At 54.8% G+C, this 21075-nt stretch overlaps 1 protein-coding gene across 1 annotated transcript in view; it reads left to right on the top strand.

Moving 5' to 3' along the window:
- The window catches only part of ADAMTS2 (ADAM metallopeptidase with thrombospondin type 1 motif 2), a 235338-nt gene extending 221206 nt beyond the window's left edge, over positions 1 to 14132 (top strand). Inside the window, exons 17-22 of the mRNA XM_077746330.1 lie at positions 829 to 988; positions 2774 to 2906; positions 3612 to 3819; positions 5049 to 5178; positions 5972 to 6061; positions 13653 to 14132. Coding sequence (XP_077602456.1) covers positions 829 to 988; positions 2774 to 2906; positions 3612 to 3819; positions 5049 to 5178; positions 5972 to 6061; positions 13653 to 14110 — 1179 coding nt within the window. The 3' untranslated portion in view covers positions 14111 to 14132. The remainder of the gene's footprint in view (positions 1 to 828; positions 989 to 2773; positions 2907 to 3611; positions 3820 to 5048; positions 5179 to 5971; positions 6062 to 13652) is intronic.
- The last annotated feature ends 6943 nt before the right edge of the window (positions 14133 to 21075 follow it).

Genomic DNA, 21075 nt, shown 5'->3' with positions numbered 1-21075 from the left:
CTGTGTCTGCCCCGGCGCATTCACCTGCCCGCCGAAGTGTATTTGCCACCCGTGTGACATGCTGGCAGGTTTTCACGGACCTTCACAGTTGGGCGCAGAGCAGTGAAGGGTTGGAGCTGCCTAGTGTGCAGTTCCCAGCTGAGCTGGCACAAGGTGACACTTCTTGTAGCCAAGGGGCCTGTCCCCACTATGTGTGCTGCCACGTTCCTCACATTTTTTTATTTGGGGGGATCTTTTCACTGTTTAAAAATGGCCCCAAGCATGGGGCGCCTGGGTGGCTCAGTCAGCTGAGCATCTGACATCAGCTCAGGTCATAATCTCATGGTTTGTGCGTTCGAGCCCCGCGTCGGGCTCTCTTCTATCAGCAAAAAGCCCGCATCAGATCTCTTCCCCTCCCTGCCTGTCCCTCTCCTGCTCACACTCTCAAAACTAAATAAAGCATTAAAAAATTTTTTCTTTTCACTGGCCGCAAGCATGGTGCCGAGTGCCATGAGCCCTTCCTGAGCACGATAGGCTGTGCCCTGCGGAGGACACACATGTTCTAGATGAGCCTCACTCAGGCTTGAGCTACAGCGTGCTGGCCGTGGGGTTGGCGTTCGTGAGGCGACAGGATCGAGGAAGGTGGCTTTAAACAGAAACACGCATAACATATGGTTGCGTACTGACAGTCGGTGGAAGCATCCTGACGGAGGGCTTGCAGGACGCTAGCCCTGGGCTCCCCTGAGAATTCAGCGCTCTGGGGCACTTTCTAGAATGTAACTCCTGAACTGGTGGCCAAGGAAGGGTGGGCAGTGGGGCAGACACCGTCACGGCCGTCTCCGGGCGCAGGTCATCCCGCAGGGGGACGCCCGGATCTCGCTGACGTACAAGTACATGATCCATGAGGACTCACTCAACGTGGACGGCAACAATGTGCTGGGAGACGACTCTGTGGGCTATGAGTGGGCCCTGAAGAAGTGGACTCCCTGCTCCAAGCCCTGCGGTGGAGGTGAGGGGCCTTCCCAGGAGCCGGGGCCCCAGAGGCATTCGGGGCTGAGCGGGAGGGGTCTTCTGGGCAAAGGGCTTCCCGAGCCCACGGGGATCTGCTGACTGCCTGGCCTGAGGGATGTGCCAGGAACGAGAAGACAGGCCCCCGGGGCCCAAGAGCAAGGCAGCCCCCTGCCTGGGAGGGGGCGGGGGGTGGGCAGGAAGGGGGTGCTCAGGACATCAGGCCAAAGGCAGCCAGAAGGGCCATGGGGGCTTGGATGTCACCAGCATCCACCTGCATTGGGGGTGGACAGAGGGGCTAGCCTGGTGGGAGCTGGTGTGCGGTGGCTTGGGTGAGTCATCACGGCTTCACGAGACAGGTGAGGAGGGACTCTGGCTGTGCTGGGGACGGGTGAAGGGGCCCTCTCTGCGGAGGTCCCTCCCCGTGTTCATTTAGAAGGGCCTCCCGATCCTCCTGGGGCAGGGCTTCATGCAGAGGGGTCCCCCTGGACCTCAGAGAGCCCACAGTTGGGTGGGACATACAGACAGGCAGAAAGTTCTGGTCCATTGCACAGGGTCACTGCTCCCTCCCTCAGGTGCCACACAGGGTCCCACACCTCAAGGACAGAGAGGAGTTCACCAAAGCAGGGGAGACTCATCTTGGGGCCCAGGCAGGTGGATGGCTCCCTCCGGGTGGATGGCGCCCCAACATTCTGTTGAGCCTCCCTGCCCCCCTGGGCAGCAGTGTATCTTACTGACTCTCTCTCTCCTATGTGTCTTGGACCCATCTTCCCAGTCCTGGCTCATTCTTGCTCCCCAGCTGGCCCTTGTGTGTCCACTGTCACCCCCAGAGTGGCCTATTAAAGGTCCCTTCCTGGTGTCCCTTCCTGGTGTCACTAAGTTCTAGCAGCTTCTTCTACTCTTAGGATGAAAACAAGATTCTCCTCACAGCCTCTGTGGTCTGGGCAGCTTGCTGACCTCTCCCACTGCATTGGTGCCCCCACCCCTTGCTCACCAGGCCCTGGCCACACTGGCCTTAGGTGCTTTTCCTGGACATGCTGTGCTCCTGCCTCGGGGCCTTTGCACAGGCCGCCTCCCCCCCAGGAGCCACTCTACTGCCCTCTCACTAAATCAGCATCCCTCCATTCTTGGCTTTCTTGACACCTCCAGACACCCAGATCAGAGCAGCCTGTCTGGCTGCATTCTCTCATGTCTTGCCCACACACTAGGGTTTTGAGATCTTGCAGTTGTTGACATTCTGGGCTCTGCAGTTCTCATGGGGGCTGCCCCTACATTGTAGGATGTTGAGCAGCATCTCTGGCCTCTACCTGCTAGATGGAAGTCGCACCTCTTACTCTGGTGACAAAGAGGTGTCCCAGATATTGGCAGATGTCAAAATCGCCCCCATTTGAGAACGACCGCCCTAGACTATGGCAAGAAGAGGCCATGTTTCTGTATTTAGCCACCTCCGGGCCTATCCCAAGTCTTCGGTGCATGTTAATTCAAGGTGGACTAAATGGCTAAGCGATGGAGAGGAAGTAGACCCTCTCATCCTGCCCCAGGAAGGCAGCTCAGGGGCCAGGGAACAAGGGGGCCACTCTCCCTGGCCTCTCCCCTCGCTCATCCTGGAGCACTGGGTGAGCGCTAGGCTGCACGTCTCCGAGGCCTGGCTCTGGCACGCTGCCCCACCTCCCACCCCATTGGAAGGCTGGGGTGAATGGGGCTGAAGCTGCCCTTGCAGCCGCTTCTCCACAGCCCCTGGAGGCCGCACTTGCCCCTTGACCCCCTCGAGCTCTCTCGTCTTCAGGCTCCCAGTTCACCAAGTATGGCTGCCGCCGGAGGATGGACCACAAGATGGTGCACCGAACCTTCTGCGACGCTGTCACGAAGCCCAAAGCCATCCGCCGGGCTTGCAACCCACAGGAGTGCTCCCAGCCAGTGTGAGCTCCCCAGGGACGCCCAGCTCTCCCAGCCCAGGGTCCTATTAGACAGGAGAAGGCAGACCCCCGGGGCTCCTGTGCAGGGGGGTGTGGGGTTCAGGCCCTGAGCGGCTCCAGGCCTCACATCCCCTGTGACTCCCTCCCCCAACTTCCCAGGGTCTAAGATGCTGTAGGCTGCGCGGCATGCCCTTGCCTCAGGCCCGCTGTGCTGAAACAGTACTACGCATCTTAGACACTGTGCCGAGTGGTAATGCACGCCTAGGGAAACCGAGGCTCAGAGAGTACTGGCCTTGCTTCTGGTGCTGTGGTAAATGTCTCCCAGGCGGCTCACTGCAGCAGCCGCAGCCTTGACCCTCTGGCTCAGGTTCCTTTCACAGGGCCCCCAGGGGAGAACAGGGCTGGTAACTGGGGCCCGTGGGGGCTCTGCAGGGGTGGGTGCTGGCCGAGTCCACACTGCCACCCTGGAGGGTTTGTGGTTTTGGCAGAAGCTGAGACGGGACAGATGTGGGGCTCTCTGTGCCCCCCGCCCCTGGCAGTGTCTCCCAGCAGTGGCTGTCACCTGCAGGACCTCGGACAGAGGCACAGCCAGGCTCTGGGCCGTCCTTGTGGGAACGGGGGTGGGAGCAGGAAGCAGGCCTCTGCTGTCGCTCTGGGCGCCTCTCTGGGGAGCCAGGGGGAGGCTGACCTGTCGCTCTGCCCCCACAGGTGGGTCACAGGGGAATGGGAGCCTTGCAGCCAGAGCTGCGGGCGGACGGGCACGCAGGCTCGCACAGTGCGCTGCATACAGCTGCTGCACAACAACGCCACCCGCTCCGTGCACACCAAACACTGCAATGATGCCCGGCCCGAGGGCCGCCGGGCCTGCAACCGTGAGCTCTGCCCTGGCCGCTGGCGGGCCGGATCCTGGTCCCAGGTGAGCAGGGCCCGTGTCTTCAGCCGCCAAACCAAGTTTGGGTGGGACCGAGGTGGCCAGGGCGTTCCACCTGGGTCTGGAGGCAGCCCCTGCCCCGGGGCCACATCCTGTAGATGTTGGGGCACCAGTGGGGCCACATGGTCGATGCTCTGTTGGGAGACCCAGTGGGACGTGTCCACTCTGCAGGGCACAGGCTGCCAGGTGCCACAGGAGCCTGGAGTCCTAGCCGTCGGAGGGCGGCCCGGGCTCTCACCCCCGAGGGCAGAGAAGGCCGGCCAAGCTTGCTCCCCTGTGAGCAAGGGAGGCTTGAACTTAAGCTGGAAAGAACAGTGAGATGGTGTCAGGGGCTGCAGGAGCAGTCTAGGGGCACGGCTGAGCTGACATGAGCAGGCCCGGGGTTGCGTGGGGGAGTCGGGATCCCCAAGACCAGCCTCGGGCTCACTGATCCATTGCAAGGACTCCCGGGACACAGAAGTTGTGCTTACAGGTATGGTGCATCTCAGTGAAATCAGAGTACGGTCAGCAGAGGGGAAAAGTGCATGGCAAAGCCCGGAGGGAGCCAGGCACAAATCTCGAGACGTCCCCTCCCTGGGCTCCCAGGGACGCACTGGATTCTCTCAGCAACAGTGTGTGACGCCCCCTGTGAAATGCTGCCAGCCGGGGAAGCCCACACGAGTCCGGGTGTCCAGGGTCTTCACTGCGTGACTGACACTGGGTATCCAGGCAGGAAGCTCACTGCACTTCGCGCTGTGGGTACAAACCCAGCGGCCAGACCGGTGCAGTGTGACTCGAGGGCTCAGAGACCCTCTTACCAGAGACAACGCTCCATGAACTGGGTTCCCCGGACCCACCCAAGCGCCAGTCCCGAAAGCAGCCCTTCCTTGGGACTCTGTAGGGTTTGAGCAATCCGGGTGTGCGGAGTCAGCCCTTCCCCACACACAAGGTGAGGGCCTGAGATTGTCCCTGGGCCAAGCTGGGCCAAGCTGTGAGCCCAGCCAGGAGTCAGTGTGTGATGGCTTCTGCCAGCCCGTCCCCAAGCAGGGAGGTGGAGCCTGGGGATGTGGAGGCAGCTGCTGGAGGCCAGACAAGGCACGACAGGCCTCAACACATCCTCTACCCTCTGCGCCTTCACCGCCTTCGGCGTGTTTCAGGGTTACACATGTGGGGAGCTCTTTCGGGCCCAGCCAACCACGGGAGGGTGGGCCTGACTGGTGCCTCTCCACCTGCAGTGCTCGGTGACCTGTGGCAACGGTACCCAGGAGCGGCCAGTGCTCTGCCGAACCGCGGATGACAGCTTCGGGGTCTGCCGGGAGGAACGGCCCGAGACAGCCAGGATCTGCCGGCTAGGCCCCTGTGCCCGTAAGCCCCCCGGTCCCAGCCCCCAGTGCACAGCGGGCCCAGGGTGAGGGGGGCTGGTCCAGGCCAACATGCCTCTCCCCACAGCTGGCCAGACTCAGCCTCTGTGAACTGGGAGGAGAAGCGGAGCCCTCTAAGGGTGGGACCTTTCCCTAGTCAGAAGTGGAAGGGACTCCCTTCCTGGCGCTCCCCGTTGGCCTGGAGACAGAAGCAGATTCACAGTGACCACACAGTGGGGCTCAGCCAGATGGGGTACCCATGCCCGTGTGAGCAGGGCTGCCTGGGGGAGTAGGGGGTGCCAGTGCAAACTGGGGGTGCCTAGTGCCCTCTGAACATCCAGAGCACGCCTGCGTGCAGACCCCTTGCCAAGTGCCACCTGCGTCACCTCTCCTGCCAAACAGCTCAAGCCAGTAGACCCCACCATGAATCCCATCTACAAAGGAGGGCATCCAGGGAGGTCAGCTGGGCGGAGAGAATAGATCCAGGGTTCACCTGCCCCCGCCACATTCCCAGGGAGCAGGCCGGGTGGGGCTGCTGGGAGCCATGCAGAGATAAGGAGGTGTGGCAGGGCCTTGGTGCTGGGTAGTAGCTGAGACCCGGGAGGCACGGTGAGGGGTGGGGAGGGCAGGAGGTGGGCCTGGACTGGGTGGCTGGGGCCTGTCAGTCAGTCCAAGGGGTCTTTGAATGCCGTGCTAGGGCGGGGCTGTGGAGCCTCTCCTGCCCGGGGCAGGTGACCGGGCGACTCTCTTGGCCGGAGTGGGGCCTCGGCAACCACAGCCCCTCCTCTTCCCTCCAGGAAACATCTCCGATCCTTCCAAGAAGAGCTACGTGGTTCAGTGGCTGTCCCGACCCGACCCCGACTCTCCAGCGCAGAAGACCTCGTCAAGTAACCGGCCCGTTTATAACTCTGCCTCTGCCCTCCAGTGCATGCCGGGCGCCCTGTGGAGCTTGCCGTGGGCCCCCCTCCTCTCTTTCTATGGAAAACTTCCCTGACTCTTCCTGAGCGCTCTCTCGGTTGAATCTGATTTCTCCCGGGCCCCTGTGCTCGGCCGTCTCCTTTGCCAGCCGGCTGCCTGGCCGGGAGGGCCCACCTCCGCAGAGGCATGGCCCCGGGGCCGCTGGCCTCTTGTCGGGGGGCCGGGACCTGGTTGGTGATGGTGTGTAAAGGGGCAAAGATCTGTCTTGGTGCTGGAGGTGCCAGAGGCCGGAGTGCGAATGTGACCACTTGGTGACCGCCTCTCGGGGCGCGTCCCTGCAAGCTGGCGCGGCAGGTCGGAAGTCAAGGGGCGAGCCAGCCGTTCCCCTTCCAGACACCGCCCACCAGCGAGGCGGGGCCAGAGGGGCTCTGGGGCGTGCAGTTTCCTGCCCCAGAGCTGGGCGCCCCGCCCTGAGATTCCGGGGGTGTGTCGGGGGCCTGCCCGGCCGCCTCTCCTGTTGCTGCTGCTGCTGACCCTGTGCTGAGTGTGTCCTCCTGACTTGTGTGACTGTGGCCTGCTTCCTGTGGCCTTTGCGTTCCAACTTACACAGCCCTTGGCCACCCCCTCCCTGAGCCCCGTCCCCTCGGGGGTCCGGGTTAAACGGAGGCGGCAGGGGACGTGTCCCTCCAGTGGGACATTGGGACACACCGCTCCTTCCATTCTCTGTCCATTAGCTCTAATGGCCTTTTCTCATCGTGCACACATGACCCCATCCATAGAGGTGAGAGGTTGAGAGAGAGGTTGAGAGAGACTGATGTGGATGCGGCCACCTACCAGTGTGAACAACTACAGAATTACCTCAATTTTTATTGCTTTTTTGCTTAGATAAAACTATGTAGAAAATGCCTTAAAGTTGAAAGGTAACAGAATTGGCTGCTAAGTCCAGCTNCTTACCCAGAAGGCAGCGCGCCTGGCCCCTGGTGTGACCCATATAGCGCCCCCTCCCCAGCCACCCTGCTAACAGCGTCCCTGGGACCAGCACCCAGCCTCGTCCCCGGCTCTAACTACTGTTATGTACATACTCGGTGTGTAACGCGTACTAACTCTCACGACTGTTAACTTCCAACTTTGACTAGGCCACGCGAGTGACTCTGACTCTGGGAAGGTGCAATACGGTCCTGGGCATTGTGCTCTCTGTCTATATGCACTTTGGTTTATCAGGGATATTTTATTAGTGTTTTGTATGTATCCAATGACGTAATTAACATAGGCTCCATCGTCGTCGCTTTTCCAGTTTTTTTATGAGACAAAGTTCAGTGTGTGCCAAAGTGACTGTGGAAATGACCTTTTCTCCTCACTAACGATGGAAAGACTTTCCTGTCATGCATCCCACAAATAAACTCAATAAAAGTTCAGTGAAACTGGGCGCTTGGGTTTGGCACGCTGCTGGCTCCTTCTCTTCGCCTCCGTGGGCTGATGGTGCTTGCGGGGACCTTTCTGTCGCATTAGTGACCAGGTTTCCACTTCCGGTGACTCCTGCCACCCCCCTTCCCCTGCCAAATGTGGATATGTAGGGTCCCTCCCCCACTGAGGTGCTACCCCCGTCCCCAGACATTTTTCAGAATGTGACAGCAGCCCGTTAAGATGCTCCACTGTGATTTTGACTTTCCAGTCGTTCGAGTTGAATGAGCCCCTTTGCGCAAGGAGGTTCTCTCCTCACAGATGGAGGTTTCACTTTGGGGAAAGGGTCCCTGGGTGGGTTCCCCCCCATCTCTCGGATCAGTGGAGTGGGAATGTGGGGCCAGACAGCGCTGGTCCAGGCCACCACCCCCCCCACCCCTACCCCCCACCGAGCCACCTTCTGGCCACTGCCCTGGCTCCTGGCACAGCTCTCAGCCTGAGGCCCCCTGTTCAGGGAGGGAGAGGTGCCCATGTGGCCCAGGTCGGGGGTGTGGGGTGGAAGAAGGGCCGGGCAGCCGTGGCTCCAGGCGCCTGGCCTGGCTCAGCGGTGCCCGCCCGCAGCTCCCTAGGCCTCTCATCAGAAGCCACAGGGCCTGGCACCTTGGCTTACCTCGAGACAGGACCAGACAGCAGGTCGGGATCCAACAGGGACCTCCCGTCGGCAAGCCTCTCTCTCTTCCCTCTCCCGTGGAGGGGATCTGGCGCCACGGAGGAGGGAGATCCTGAGAAAGGATGACATGAGACTGCCAGCGTCATGCACACAGGCTTTGGGGCACAGGGCCAGGCCCAGGGCAGGGACTAGCCTGCAAGTGCAGGTCCCGGTAACGTGGCTGAGTTCACCCTGCCCAGAGCTCTTGTCACTGAAAGGAATCCCGGCTTGAGTGACACAAGGAGACCTTGAGAGACACAGCTTCCTATGAGAGCACCACGTCCACGCAATGTCCCTTCCCAGATGGAGCAGGGGAAATCCCCGTGGAAGGGGCTCCCGGGCCAGAGCTGCAGGCAGGCCGCCGACCACCCAGGGGACCACGCCGGGGACAGTCACGGTGCGCGAGGGTGCGGGCTGATGGGGAGCTCACACTCTTGTACCCTGTGCCACAACCTTGTCAGATGGGGAAATGCTGCACGAGGCTACACTGGGAAAAAAAGAGAACGAGGTTTCCTCCATCCCAGGCTTTCTCTGTCGCATTAGTGACCGGATTTCCACTTTCTCGAGGTGTGGGACACAGGGGCTTAATTCAGGGGGTGCATAAATGTGGCCTGAATTCCCCCCTCCCTGAGCAGCCCCTGCCTAGTCTCCTTAACCCTTCGCAATGCCAGCATCCCCCTGACGCTTGCTCGCTCGCTGCAGCCCGGAGCTACACAGGCGAGAGCATCTCCCTGCCGTGTGAGGGATTCAACTTTGGGTTCACACTTCGTTTTCCTGATCGGGGTCACCTTTATTGATCACCGCTACTTTCCCGTGACTAGTGGTAGTGTAAGGTTTTCTTCTAAAATAAATGTTAAGTTAAAGAAAACAGGCATTAATTTAAAGGAGGAAACACAGGTGGGATTTGGCGGAGCCAGGACTGATGGGAACGGCCCACAGACGGTGTCGGTCTGTGAGCCTGGGTTTGCTCGTTGTGGTTCGTTTTTTGCTTGGAAGGCAACAGTTCTTGCCAGTGCATTGCTACCGGAAATGGTTGAAGATCAGGTCATAGGACACCGGAAGTTTATTCTTGGTGTAGTATGGGTCCCTTGCCCGATGGTGCCTCTGGCCACATCTCGGGCCCTTTGGCGGTGTGATGCCCTTCATCTCGGAGGGCTCTCTGCTCAGCGATAAAACTTAAAAATACCCAACTGTTGGTATCCTTTTCAGAATGGTTGGCACCTGGGCGGCTCAGTCGGTTGAGCGTCCGACTCTTGATTTCAACTCAGGTCATGATCTCAGGTTCTTGGGTTCAAGCCCTGTGTCGGGCTCTGCACTGACAGCGTGAAGCCTGCTTGGGATTCTCTCTCCCTCTTTCTCTGACCCTTCCCCACTTGTGTGTGTGTGCTCTCTCTCTCTCTCTCTCAAAATGAATAAACTTAAAAAAAATGAATAATTATTTTGAAATTTTTCTAGGCTGATATTAGCATAGCCAAACTCCTCGCCCGGGGCTTTCTTAATTTTTTATTCATTCGTTATCTGTATTTTTAAAAACTTCAAGCAATGCGGCCTCCATGCAGAGGAAAACAGATGTAGAAGTCCAACCTGTAGGGTAGGTGAAGGGAGGCGCCCTGGAGATGAGGACCCTGGGCCTTCCGGCCATCACCTGTCTGTTAGTCCCAATTTGTCCATTCACTCAGGGACATTCGTCCCATGCTTTGTGTGGGAGGCTCTGACCCGGGCACCAGGATGCCACTGAGCTACCGGCCACAGGTGGGCAAAGTTTCTCTGACAGGCCAGACAGTAATGGTTAAAACTTATTTACAAAACCAGGTGAGGGCGCCCACTTGACCCATGGGCATAGCTGGCTGACCCTCCCCTCTACCCAGGGGATGCCGCCTTCCCAGGGTCTCAGCTTGGGGGACAGAAGTGAGGGAGAGGCTTAATAGCAGTTTGGTCATTTATGTGAAGAAGAAGAAGGCGCAGGTGACAGGGGAGGACGGTGCTGTGGGGCCTGGGTGGCCCCACTCCCAGCGGCACTGCCAGGCCTGGCTCCATCCGTGTGTTGTCTGAGGCTGCTGCCCCCACCCCGTCCACCCAGTTTGGACAAAGCCTGTAGGAGGACACCACACCCATCTTGGCGGAAATCTTGTTGTGTCTCTGGTGGGCTGTGAACAGTGGTGTTCCCTTGGCTCCCCTGATGGTGGCCAGAAAGCGGAGAAGGACCGGGGGGTGGGGAGGGGGCACGTGGGCACCCCCAAGCACCCCGATCTTCAAACAAGACCACTCCAATTTCCTCTGCCTTATATACGGGGCACCTGTACGATTTTAACTGGACGTCCCAGGATCTGCTTGTGTGGTTTCCAGGATTGGCCCTTAGCACGAGGCCACCCCCTTTTCCCCTCCACATCTTGAGCCTGCTTCTTGCTCCCTAGGTGGGGAAGGCCAGAGCTCGTCCTGAATAGCCGGCCTGTGTCTCTTTCTTTCACGTTGTACATCACGCAGTCTGGCGCGTTTTCTCCTGATTGTGGCCACTTGGGAACCCAGAGCCACAGTTGGGTCCCCCCCGGTGGGGTGTGCCTCTCTGTGTGTTCTTCGTGCCTATCATGTTACTATTTCAGAATCCACAATGTCCCTGTGTTGGACCTTCCTCAGTTATTCACATGTGTCTTTTTTTACATTGATATATTTCTGCATTCTCCAATTCACTGGTCTAGGCTTTGGGGCTAGAGAGGCATCTGAATACAGCTTGAGGCTCTGCCCCATGGAACTTACTGGATAATAAAAACAGGTGATGGATACCTTGTCTGACAATTACATGTGAACTTGCCAACTGGGATAAAGTGTTGGGAAGCGGAGAACTTCCCAAGGGAGGGCAGGCGAGTCCTGCCCAGAGATGTGTTTCAGCTGAGCCTAGAGGAGAGGAGAGCAACTGAAGGAAGACAGAGGGGGTGGCCCCTGTATGTACACATCATTACAGTATGTGTAAAGGCCCTGTGGCCAGAGGGAGCCCAGTATAAAGGAGGGGGGTCCAAGGCCTGAGTGAAGCTGGAGAGGTAAAGAGGACAGGTCCTTACCCTGAAATCAATGAGGGGCCATGCAGAGGCTTCAATCAGGACAGTGACATGGTCATGCCTTCAGTTGAAAAACAGCATTCTAGGGGCGCCTGGGTGGCTTAGTCGGTTAAGCGTCCGACTTTCGCTTAGGTCATGATCTCGCAGTTCGTGGGTTCGAGCCCCGCGTCGGGCTCTGTGCTGACTGCCAGCTCAGAGCCTGGAGCCTGTTTCAGTCTGTGACTCCCTCTCTCTCTGGCCCTCCCCTGCTCGTGCTGTCTCTCTCTCTCTCTCCTAGAAATAAATAAAACATTAAAAGAAAAAAGAAAAACAGCATTCTATCCAAGGATAGTGGACAAAAAGGAGAAAGAATTGAGATAGGCCGGCAGAGAAGAGGCTCTTACCACAGTGCCCACAAGAGTCAAAGCTGCTTGACCCCAGGGAAGTGGGAGAGAGGGGAACATGGACATACCTGAGAGCATCTAGGAGGAAATGCCAACGGACTTGGGGGTGCATGGACGGGGTGTGCCCGGGATTCAGCTTGTGCTCTGGGAAGGCCATTCTCTGAGACAGGTGCACATGTGCTGGGTATGTGGAGCCTTAGTCATGTTTGGGATCACAGGGGTTAGGGGACTGTCCTGCAGCCAGTCGTATCCGAGAGCCTGAAGCTCCAGAAATTTGGGGGTGGTTTCCAGCCAAGTGGGTCACCAGCCTGGAAGGGGAAATTACAGTGGGCAGGCAACAGGTGCCATCATGGGAGAGGACCTGCTTGTCTGTCACTGCGAGAAGTTTCTGTGGGCTAGCAGAGTCACAGATGTGGGTGCATACGGCACCCCGAGTTGGTGCCCAGAGTCACTGCGTCAGATGTGATTTCCACCCATGGCTGCCCCTTCCTTTCTCCCCACCTTCCTTTCTAGGAGATGAGGTCAAGGAAGGAAAGGGAGGGAAAGGGGAATGTGACAGAGGTTGTGCGGGAAAGGTCTGAGATGCTCACGGGGCAGTGGGGAGAGGGTGGCTGAGTGGAGAGACGCAGAGTGGGCAGGTGGGCCCTGTGAAGCCAGGGGTCAGGAATTTGCACCGACCTGCTATTCCCTGTTATACTGTCAGAACTTATTCTTATTCTTTCACGTTGAGTGAATTCCTGCAAATCCTTTCAAATTCCGTGGAATGAGGTGGTGGGGGAGAAGGAGGGGAAGGAATTTGGGAAAAAGACAGGGAGAGAGAGTAAGAGCAAGAACAAGAACAAGAGGGGTTGTGTGGGCAGAACAAGTGTTGACCTTGAACCACATGGGTTTGAACTTCACCGGCCCACTTATACGTGGGATTTTTTTGATAAATGCAGCACAACACCGTAAATGTGTGTTCTCTGCCTTACAGTTTTCTTAATAACATTTTCTCTTCTCTGGCTTACTTTATCATAAGTATCCGGTATATACCACATACAACGTACAAAATCTGTGCCCACCCCGCCGTTTGTGTGGTTGGGAAGGCTCCTGGGCAAAGAGGATGGTCAGTAGTTAAGTGTGGGGGGAGTCAGAAGTTGTATGTGGATTTTCAACTGCATGGGGTGGGCATGAGGTGGCGCCCCCTAGCCCACACGTAGTTCAAGGGTCCACGGTGCTGCAGCTGCAGACAGAGCTGGAGCTGAGCCTGGAAGAAGACAGCTGTGCTGTGCCGGGAGAGACACTGGCCTCTTCAGAGGCTCGACTGCGGGTGGCCAGCTTCTGGGGCAGGAAGGGAAGGAGAGAGCGCACCAGGCAGAAGGATGAGCCTGTGTGAAGGGACCAGGTTTTGGAGCACTCAGGGGGGATGACCAGGAGCCCAGGGCGGTGGGCTGTGCGGTGGATGCAGCAGTGGTGGGACATGAGGCTGGCAGGTAAGTCAAGGCAAAGGGAAGAAAGCCCAGACAGGCTTGGGTGAGGGTGGGAACAGATTGTGGAGGGAACGTGGTGAGGCCGCCGCCAAGGCTCTCGGATTTGTTCTATTGTGTTTTAGAAATTGGTCCCTCCTGGTTCAATTTTGTTATAGTTAACGGCTTAGAGATGACTGTAGGGCTGAACTCCGCCACAGAGTTTCACTGGGGTTGCCACTGGGATGTCAAAGATGAATCTGACACAGCCCCATTCTTAAATGGGAATCACTCCCCAGACCTCCTTTCTGTCTGGGACTCTGATAGATACAGAAAACCCCAGGGGCCTGCCTGGAGGCGGGGAGCACCGCTCACAGCTAGTGTGGCTGCACTCTGCTGCAGCGCTGCTCTGACATCAGAACCACGCACGCTTTCTGCGTGACCTCGCTTGCCTCTGTGCTGTCTCTGGGCTCTTTCAAACGCCTCTTCCTGCTTCCCGTGGGGTGGGGGGAACGAGATTCCCCCCCCCATCCTCTCCTTTGGTTATTTGTCCCGCTTTTCTCTTTCAGAGGCCCCCTGCCAAGGCGACAAGTCAATGTTCTGTAGGATGGAAGTCTTATCGCGCTATTGCTCCATCCCAGGCTACAACAGGCTGTGCTGCAGATCCTGTAACCTGCAGGACAACCTCACCGATGTGGACGACAGGGCGGAGCTGCCCCCCGGGAAGCACAACGACATTGAAGAACTCATGCCCACCCTCCCGGGGCCCACCCTCGTCATGGAGGTGCAGCCTCCACCGGGCACGCCCCTGCAGGTGCCCCTCAACACCTCCAGCGCCAACAGCACAGAGGATCACCCGGACACTAATGCAGTCGACGTGCCCTACAAAATCAACGGCCTGGATGAGGAAGGCCAGCCGCCCAACTTGATCCCACGACGACCGAGCCCGTACGAAAAGACCAGGAACCAGAGAATCCAAGAGCTCATTGATGAGATGAGGAAGAAAGAGATGCTCGGGAAGTTCTAATAAAATGGAAAGATAGCATCAATAGCATTTTTTTTCTTGCTTATAGATTATATTCCATGGGATGGCAGATCGTGGAGAGGAAGTAAAAATGTCTGATTCCAAAAGGTTTTGAGAAAACAAAGAGGGAAAATGACATAGACATCTATACATGTGGTTGTGAGCACGGGGCAGCTAGGTTCGTGCATGTGTTTGTGTCCCGGCTCTGGAATGTTCTAAGTCCCGTATTGGGGTTGGGTGTGGGGTGGAGAGGAATATAGAGGCTCTACAACCGCCATCAATGAGGGGGGCCAGCAGGCTGACTCGGAGAGAGGAAACACGTGCCCAAGTTTCTGAGCAGTGATTGGGAATCTTCTTGTCCTTGGTGGTGACAGCCCTTCTGGAGAACATTCTGGAGAAATGTTCTGCAGGAACATTTTTTACCAATCCCCAGACCGAGGCACAAGCCCCCACGGGGAACTCTTATTAGGAGAAACGGTGGTTTATTTACTAACCAACAAGTCAATGAGATGAGCACAATGAAGTGGAGGCCGTGAACTTGAAAGCCCATGATGTCAAGGGCCGGGCAGGTGTTGAGATGAGTGTGGCGGCCCATGGGGGACCGTGACCAACCTGAGGGCTGCACCCCACTAGTGCTGCTTTTGGGCTCCAACCACCGCTGCTCTGTGACCGCAGACCCCTGCGGCAGGGTGCTTTCAGTAGAAGTCTAGATTTGTGTGCAAAATCCTCAATCCTAGAAGTTCAACTCAAAATATTTCCAGGGTGTGTCTGGAAGGTCTATTAGGGTCTAGAGCCACCAGGCTGCAGCCTCTGATCTCCAGGCTCTGCCGGACACAGTCTCTCGAAGTAAGGACTTAAGGAAGGAAAGTCATCTGGCCCGGTTGGTGCTCAGGCTGTGTTTGACTCGGCCCCGCCTGAGCCGTGAAGCTGTCCGCTTCTTCCCCGGAAGGCACGGAGAATCCTGTAACTAACTGGGACTTGATAGATCTAAACAGTGGGCCGCCTTCCCTGCGCAAGGAGAAGACAGTGGGGTGCGCTTCCTGGCTCCTCCAGGCCACTTTCCTCGCGGCTCACCCTGGCCTGCATGCTGCCTCTTGGCCAGCCTGGCCTTGACCTCGGGGCTCCCCAGAGAGGCTCTCCTTCCCCAAGTGCGTTGGAAGGATGAGGGGGCATGCGCTCTGCTGGACAGTCCAGTGACTCTGCCGGAAGGGAGGGAAGGGGCGCTCTGCCTGCTGGGGTTTGCTCCTGAAGACCAGCTTCGCTTGCAAGGATNCCCCCCCCCCCCCCCCCCCCCCTCCCCCATGCCTTGGCAGTTCCAACAGTGAACTGTAAGATCTGGCCTCTGATGAGGAGGTGGGGGGTGGGGAGAGCCTGCTTTATCTTGTGCTGTTCCTGAGCTCTGACTTCTCTTTTCCACAGAACGGTGCTTTGTGAGCAAGATGTGAATGGAGAGAAGCACAAAGGGAGGGGGGAGGTGGACCGGAGGATGGTGGCTAACTTTTATCTCTCCCTGCATTGATATTTTGTGAACCTGTGGCTTGCTTCAACGTCCCCAAACTACGAGACCCAGGGGATACTTTAGCTGCTTAGCTGGGCCAAGCCTGACACGTGATTCTGAAGCTTTTCGTGTCTAGGAAAGTTCTAGAGCCTTTGTATTCTCACCAGTCATAGATTTTAAAGAGCTCTTTCCTGTTTGGTTTCCCATTTTATGGATGAGAACACCAAGGTTCGGGAGAATACCATGATGGCTACTCCGTACTGAGTCTGAGGTGCTAAGTATGTTTGATTCTGTGCACACGTGCGGGTGTGTCAGTGTATGATCTAAGTGCCAAAGTGCGGGTGTAGGAACCAGTGAGAGTGGTATCTGAGACGACGCCTACACTTCCGACTGGGTGATAACTAGCTTCCCCCGACCCTTCCCAACCCCGCCCCCCCATGCCGGCCGCCTCCCTCCCCTCTGCCACCTTGTCCCACACATACTCCTGCACATCCTGGTGTCTCGGAGGAGCTTGCTGGCTCCTAAGAAGCAAACTGGAGAAAACATTTTTGGAGATCTCTCATGGTGCGACCTCTTTAACAGACGTGGTACAGTGCGCTTTTGCCACCCTGTCTCTCTATAATCAGGAAATGGGTTTCTCTCACTGGTTGACCCCCTGGCAGCTGGTGCTATTATTCACAGGCAGAAGGACCGGGCAGCTCTTGCTTGGGTCTGTCCAGGAATGCAGGGTAAATTCAGGGTGACTGGCCTTCACCAGAGAGTATTACTCAGTTTACCCAGGCCGGGGGCCTCAGGATGGGAACAGTCCATTCCCAGATCCCAACAAAGCAGGGCTGTGTGTCTTGGGGGCTAGAGGCCTTTGGAGAGACGCCCCAGGTGGGGCATTCCCAGGGCACCTGTCTTCTTCTGGAAGGAGAGATGCCCTCTGGGAAGTGTAGGCCAGCACAGCCACCGCCCCATGTGTCATACTCAGTACCTGGGGCCCTATACCCACAGGGCCCTCTAGAACTAGACGGTCCCCAGAGGTTTCTCCGTCTAAGGAACAGACTCGAGGTTTACCTGACTTCGAGAAACTCCTCATCTCCAATGAGCTCGGGACCAGCAGGAAAGCCAGCTTAGCTACAGTCCTGTGAGCTTCCAGAACCGGCGTCCACGTCCGGGGGCTCCTGCAGCCTGCAGGCCAGGGAGAGTTTCTAGCTGAGGTTCTGGAACGGCCCGTTGGGAAATGCGGCTCCAGGAAGTTACGTTTGTGGGGAGACAACCTGCTGGGGTTGGGGACCTGGCTCTCTGATCTACTCCTTTTGGAAAACCCATGGAATTTCCCATATAAGGCTTCTGTCTGTATTTTAAGGTTGTCTGTTTGGAGTCTATACCTGGTGCTCAGCGGCGGTCTCTATCAGGTGAAACACGATGACCGTGTAAGCCAGGCGGCCGCCGCAGGAATCATGGTGCTGAACTCACATCACAGCCTTTTATCTTACCGATCATGGCAATCAACGTATTTGTTTCCTGTATAGAAAAATGTGGCTTCTTGATTTTATAACTTATTAAAGTCAAAATGTCTGTGTATTTTGCACATCATGCCTGCGTTTGTTTGTTACCTTGACTACGCTACCCAGGTCCTCAGCCTGCACTTGGATGGGAGGGGGGGTGGGAGGCAGCAGCTGACGGATGAGGGGCCCCCAGAAGGACGGGTGTCCGCTCCCAGATGCCCAGGGAGTTGGCTGCCCAGGAGACACCACTCGGCCGGTTGCTTCCAACCAAACCTTTAGCTCTGGGAGAAGATGAAGAACCTCCTGACTCCTCTCCTCCCTGATTCTGACCCCTTCTCTCCTGTAATTAGGTTTCCAGGAAGAAACACTAGATGCTGAGTTACATTAGAATTTCAGAGAAACAACAAATCACGTTTTAGTGTAACATTGGGATGTACTTACAAAATTGTTTGTTGTTTCTCTGAAGTTCAAATTTATCTGGAAGTCCTGTGTGTTCCTTTGCTAACTGTGGTAAAAACCAGCCCACCACACACCCACCAGGATCCGTATTCCACTTTTAAAGACAAGCCCATTCTGCCTGGGCCTTGGATATTAGCAGGTGTCAGGGGGAGGGAGGTTGAAGGTTGAAATCCCTGACTCCCAGGCACAGAGCAGCACACAGGGTCCTACTCGTGGCTTAAGCCCTACCGAGTGCACCCTCAGCCCAGGGGAACACGGTACCCCACACTTTCTTCACTGTGGTAAGTTTAGATGCTCCTACGCCATACTCCCACGGCTTTACATCCAAACAGTCATATGCCCACCCCAGTCATGCATACGTGCTTGCACCCTCCGGTCTCCTACATAGAAGCTTTTATATCCACTTGTGGCAATGGAGACTGGACAGAGGCCAGGAAGTGTTTGCCTTTCAGAAGGAGACTTCCACACTGTTGCTTGAGGGCTTCCCCAGGGACTAACCTCAAATACACATAAAAGACACACAAAGACACTGCCTCAGTGTGCCAAAACGACCAGTACCTTAATTCAACTAAGGTTCTTCTAGTTTCTTTAAGTGAATGCTTAGGATCACGGACTTTCAGCCTTTCTTTTTTTAAAATTCTACGTATTTACAGCTACAAATTTCCCTCTAAGCACAGCCTTAGCTATACCCCACAAGTTTTGATATTTCATACATTTATTATCATTCTCTCCCATATATTTTCTAACTTCCATTGTGACTCCTTCTTTGACCTAAGAGTTATTTTAAATCCTGCTGCTTAATTTCCAAACATTAGGAGCTACTCTAGTTATGGGCTGTTAAAGATTTGCAGCTCTTTTACGGTGGTCAGAAAATATTTTCTGAAAGATTTCAACCCTTTGAAATTTGTTGAAGCTCACTTTATGGCTCATGGTGGGGTTTTTCTAAGCACGGAACCTGTACTTGAAAAGAATTGGTTGTTGGATGTAGTATTCTATGTCCATAATGTCAAATTTGTTAATTTGTTGTTTAAATATTTTCTCTCGATTGTATTGTCTTCTTGCTCTATTACTGTGATAGAAAGTTGATTTAATACCTCCCACCACTTGTGGATTTTTCTTTTGTTTTCTTTTTTTTTTAAATGTTTATTTAATTTTGAGAGAGACAGAACGCAAGTGGGAGAGGGGGAGAGAGAGGGAGACAGAATTGAAGCAGGCTCCAGGCTCTGAGCTGTCAGCACAAAGCCCAATGCCAGGCTTGAGGCCACGAACCACATCATGACCTGCACCAAAGTCCCATGCTTAACCAACCGAGCCACCCAGGCACCCCAGTTGTGGCTTCTTCTATTTCTCCTTGCAGCTTTATCAATTTCTACTCTTCTTTAAAAAAAATAAGCCAGAGGTGCCTGTGAGGCTCAGTCACTTAAGCGACCAACTTCAGCCCTGGTCATGATCTCCTCAGTTCATGGGTTCAAGCCCACATTGGGCTCTATGCTGACAGCTCATTGCCTGGAGCCTGCTTCAGATTCGGTGTCTCCCTCTCACTCTCTGACCTTCCTCAACTCCTGATCTCTCTCTCCCTTTCACTTTCTCTCTCTTTCTCTCAAAAATAAACATTAAATTTTTTTTAATTTTTTAAATGTTTTTTTATTTATTTTTGATCAAGAGACAGCGTGAGCAGGGGAGGGTCAGGGAGAGAGGGAGACACAGAATCTGAAGAGGCTCCAGGCTCTGAGCTAGCTGTCAGCACAGAGGCCAACATGGGATTTGAACCCACAAACCGTGAGATCATGACCTGAGCCGAAGTTGGACGCTTAACCGACTGAGCCACCCAGGTGCCCCTAAATTTTTTTTAAATAAGCCATTTTACTATTTTGAGGCCACATCAATGGAAGCATACAAATTTCTAACTGTATTTCTTCTTGGCAACATTTTCCTTTATCTTTAGATATTGACAGATGTTATTTCCAGCATTAACTGCTGTCTTGAAACTTCCCTCCTAATGTTAATGTAGCTCTGTCAGCTTTCTTTTAGTTAGTGGTCGCACAACATAACTTCTTCTGTTCTTCTGCTTCCTGCAATGCATCCCCATGCACGCAGTCGGTGAGAACTTGCCCAAGGGGAGACTGAGGGCTGCATCTGGGGAGTTGTCTGTCACAGAGCAAGGATTCAAATCAGCAGCTCTAGCAGGCCCAGGAGCAAACAGACAAGCCCCATCACCAGTCAGAGGAAAGATGCAGCCTTGGAACCGGAACGGTGGCTGAGGGTTACAGGTGAGTGTGCCGCGCTCCACACCATTCTGGGGTGGGTCAGTCACACAGAAATGCTGACCCGTGAGCCGGTCTGACCACTGGGTTTAGGAGGAACAGGGCTCCGCCTCCGTGGGCATCACGGAGGACACACAGGCCCCAGAGAACCACTGCCTCACTCCTGAGAGCTCAAGGTCATCCAGTAACCCGGATGCAGCTCTTTCCTTCCTGTTTCTACATAGGAAAGTTTAGGTATTGACTTGAGTTCCTTCTTTTCTAGAATACAGGCCTTTACAGCTGTACGTTTTCCCTCATGTGCTATTTTAGCTGCATTCCATAAATTAGCTGATAGGTTGTATTTTCATTTGCATTCAGTTCAAATATTTTCTCATTTCACCTTTAATTCCTTCTTTGGACCATGAGTTAATTTAAAAGTGTGTGGTTTTTTTTAATCTTCCATATATTTGGGCACATCCCAATTTTTTTTCTGTTGTTGATTTTTCTAATTTTATTGTGGTTCAAAAAAGCCCCTTACTTTGCATTATTTTGATTCTTTTAAGCATATTGAGACATTTTTTGTGGCCTCGTATGTGCTCTATTCTGGTTCATGCGTATTAGATAATGGTGTGTATTCTGCTGTTGCTAAGTGGGGTGTAGTGCAGGAATCTGTTACGTGGAGGGGGTCGATGGTGTTGTGTAAGTCACCTCCCTGAGCTCTAATCCTCTCCTCACTGGAGCCTGTGGCTTTCTAATTATCCTCTTAGGTGTTAGATGCATTCCAGAGTTTTATTTCTTTGGCTCAGTCGGTTTAGTCATTTTCTGCAGGATGTTTGGCCTAAATTATCCAATGTGACAATTCTGGCATCCCATTTATCAACGTTTAATTCAGAGTTGTCTATGTCTATCTATCGGAATTTGACTAGGTAATATTTCTAGTAACATGGCAAACGTTTCACAAAGGTTTGAGTGATAGATGGGAATTCAAAGCCTTTACATTCCTGGCAAAGTGCCCAAATGTAAGAGCTCTTTCCCTGTTTGAAACTACAATTTAAATTGTTTGTATATATACAATATACATATACACAAAATTTACATATATAATATTTATAATATACAGGGCTATATTTCTACATAGATGGTTAAATTTTGACTTTTAGGCAAAACCATTACTGGGTAGAGAAGGATCATGATATAAAGATATGAAAGTTCAGTTAATCAGATTAACATATCAGAAGCTGTCACAACTTGAAGGAGGAAGTGGAAAAGCCTTCA

Source organism: Crocuta crocuta, unplaced genomic scaffold (genome assembly GCF_008692635.1).
Source record: "Crocuta crocuta isolate KB4526 unplaced genomic scaffold, BGI_CrCroc_1.0 scaffold218, whole genome shotgun sequence".
Taxonomy (NCBI): Eukaryota; Metazoa; Chordata; class Mammalia; order Carnivora; family Hyaenidae; genus Crocuta; species Crocuta crocuta.
The sequence above is the reverse complement of the archived record's forward strand: the minus strand, read 5'-3'. Positions and strand labels throughout refer to the sequence as shown.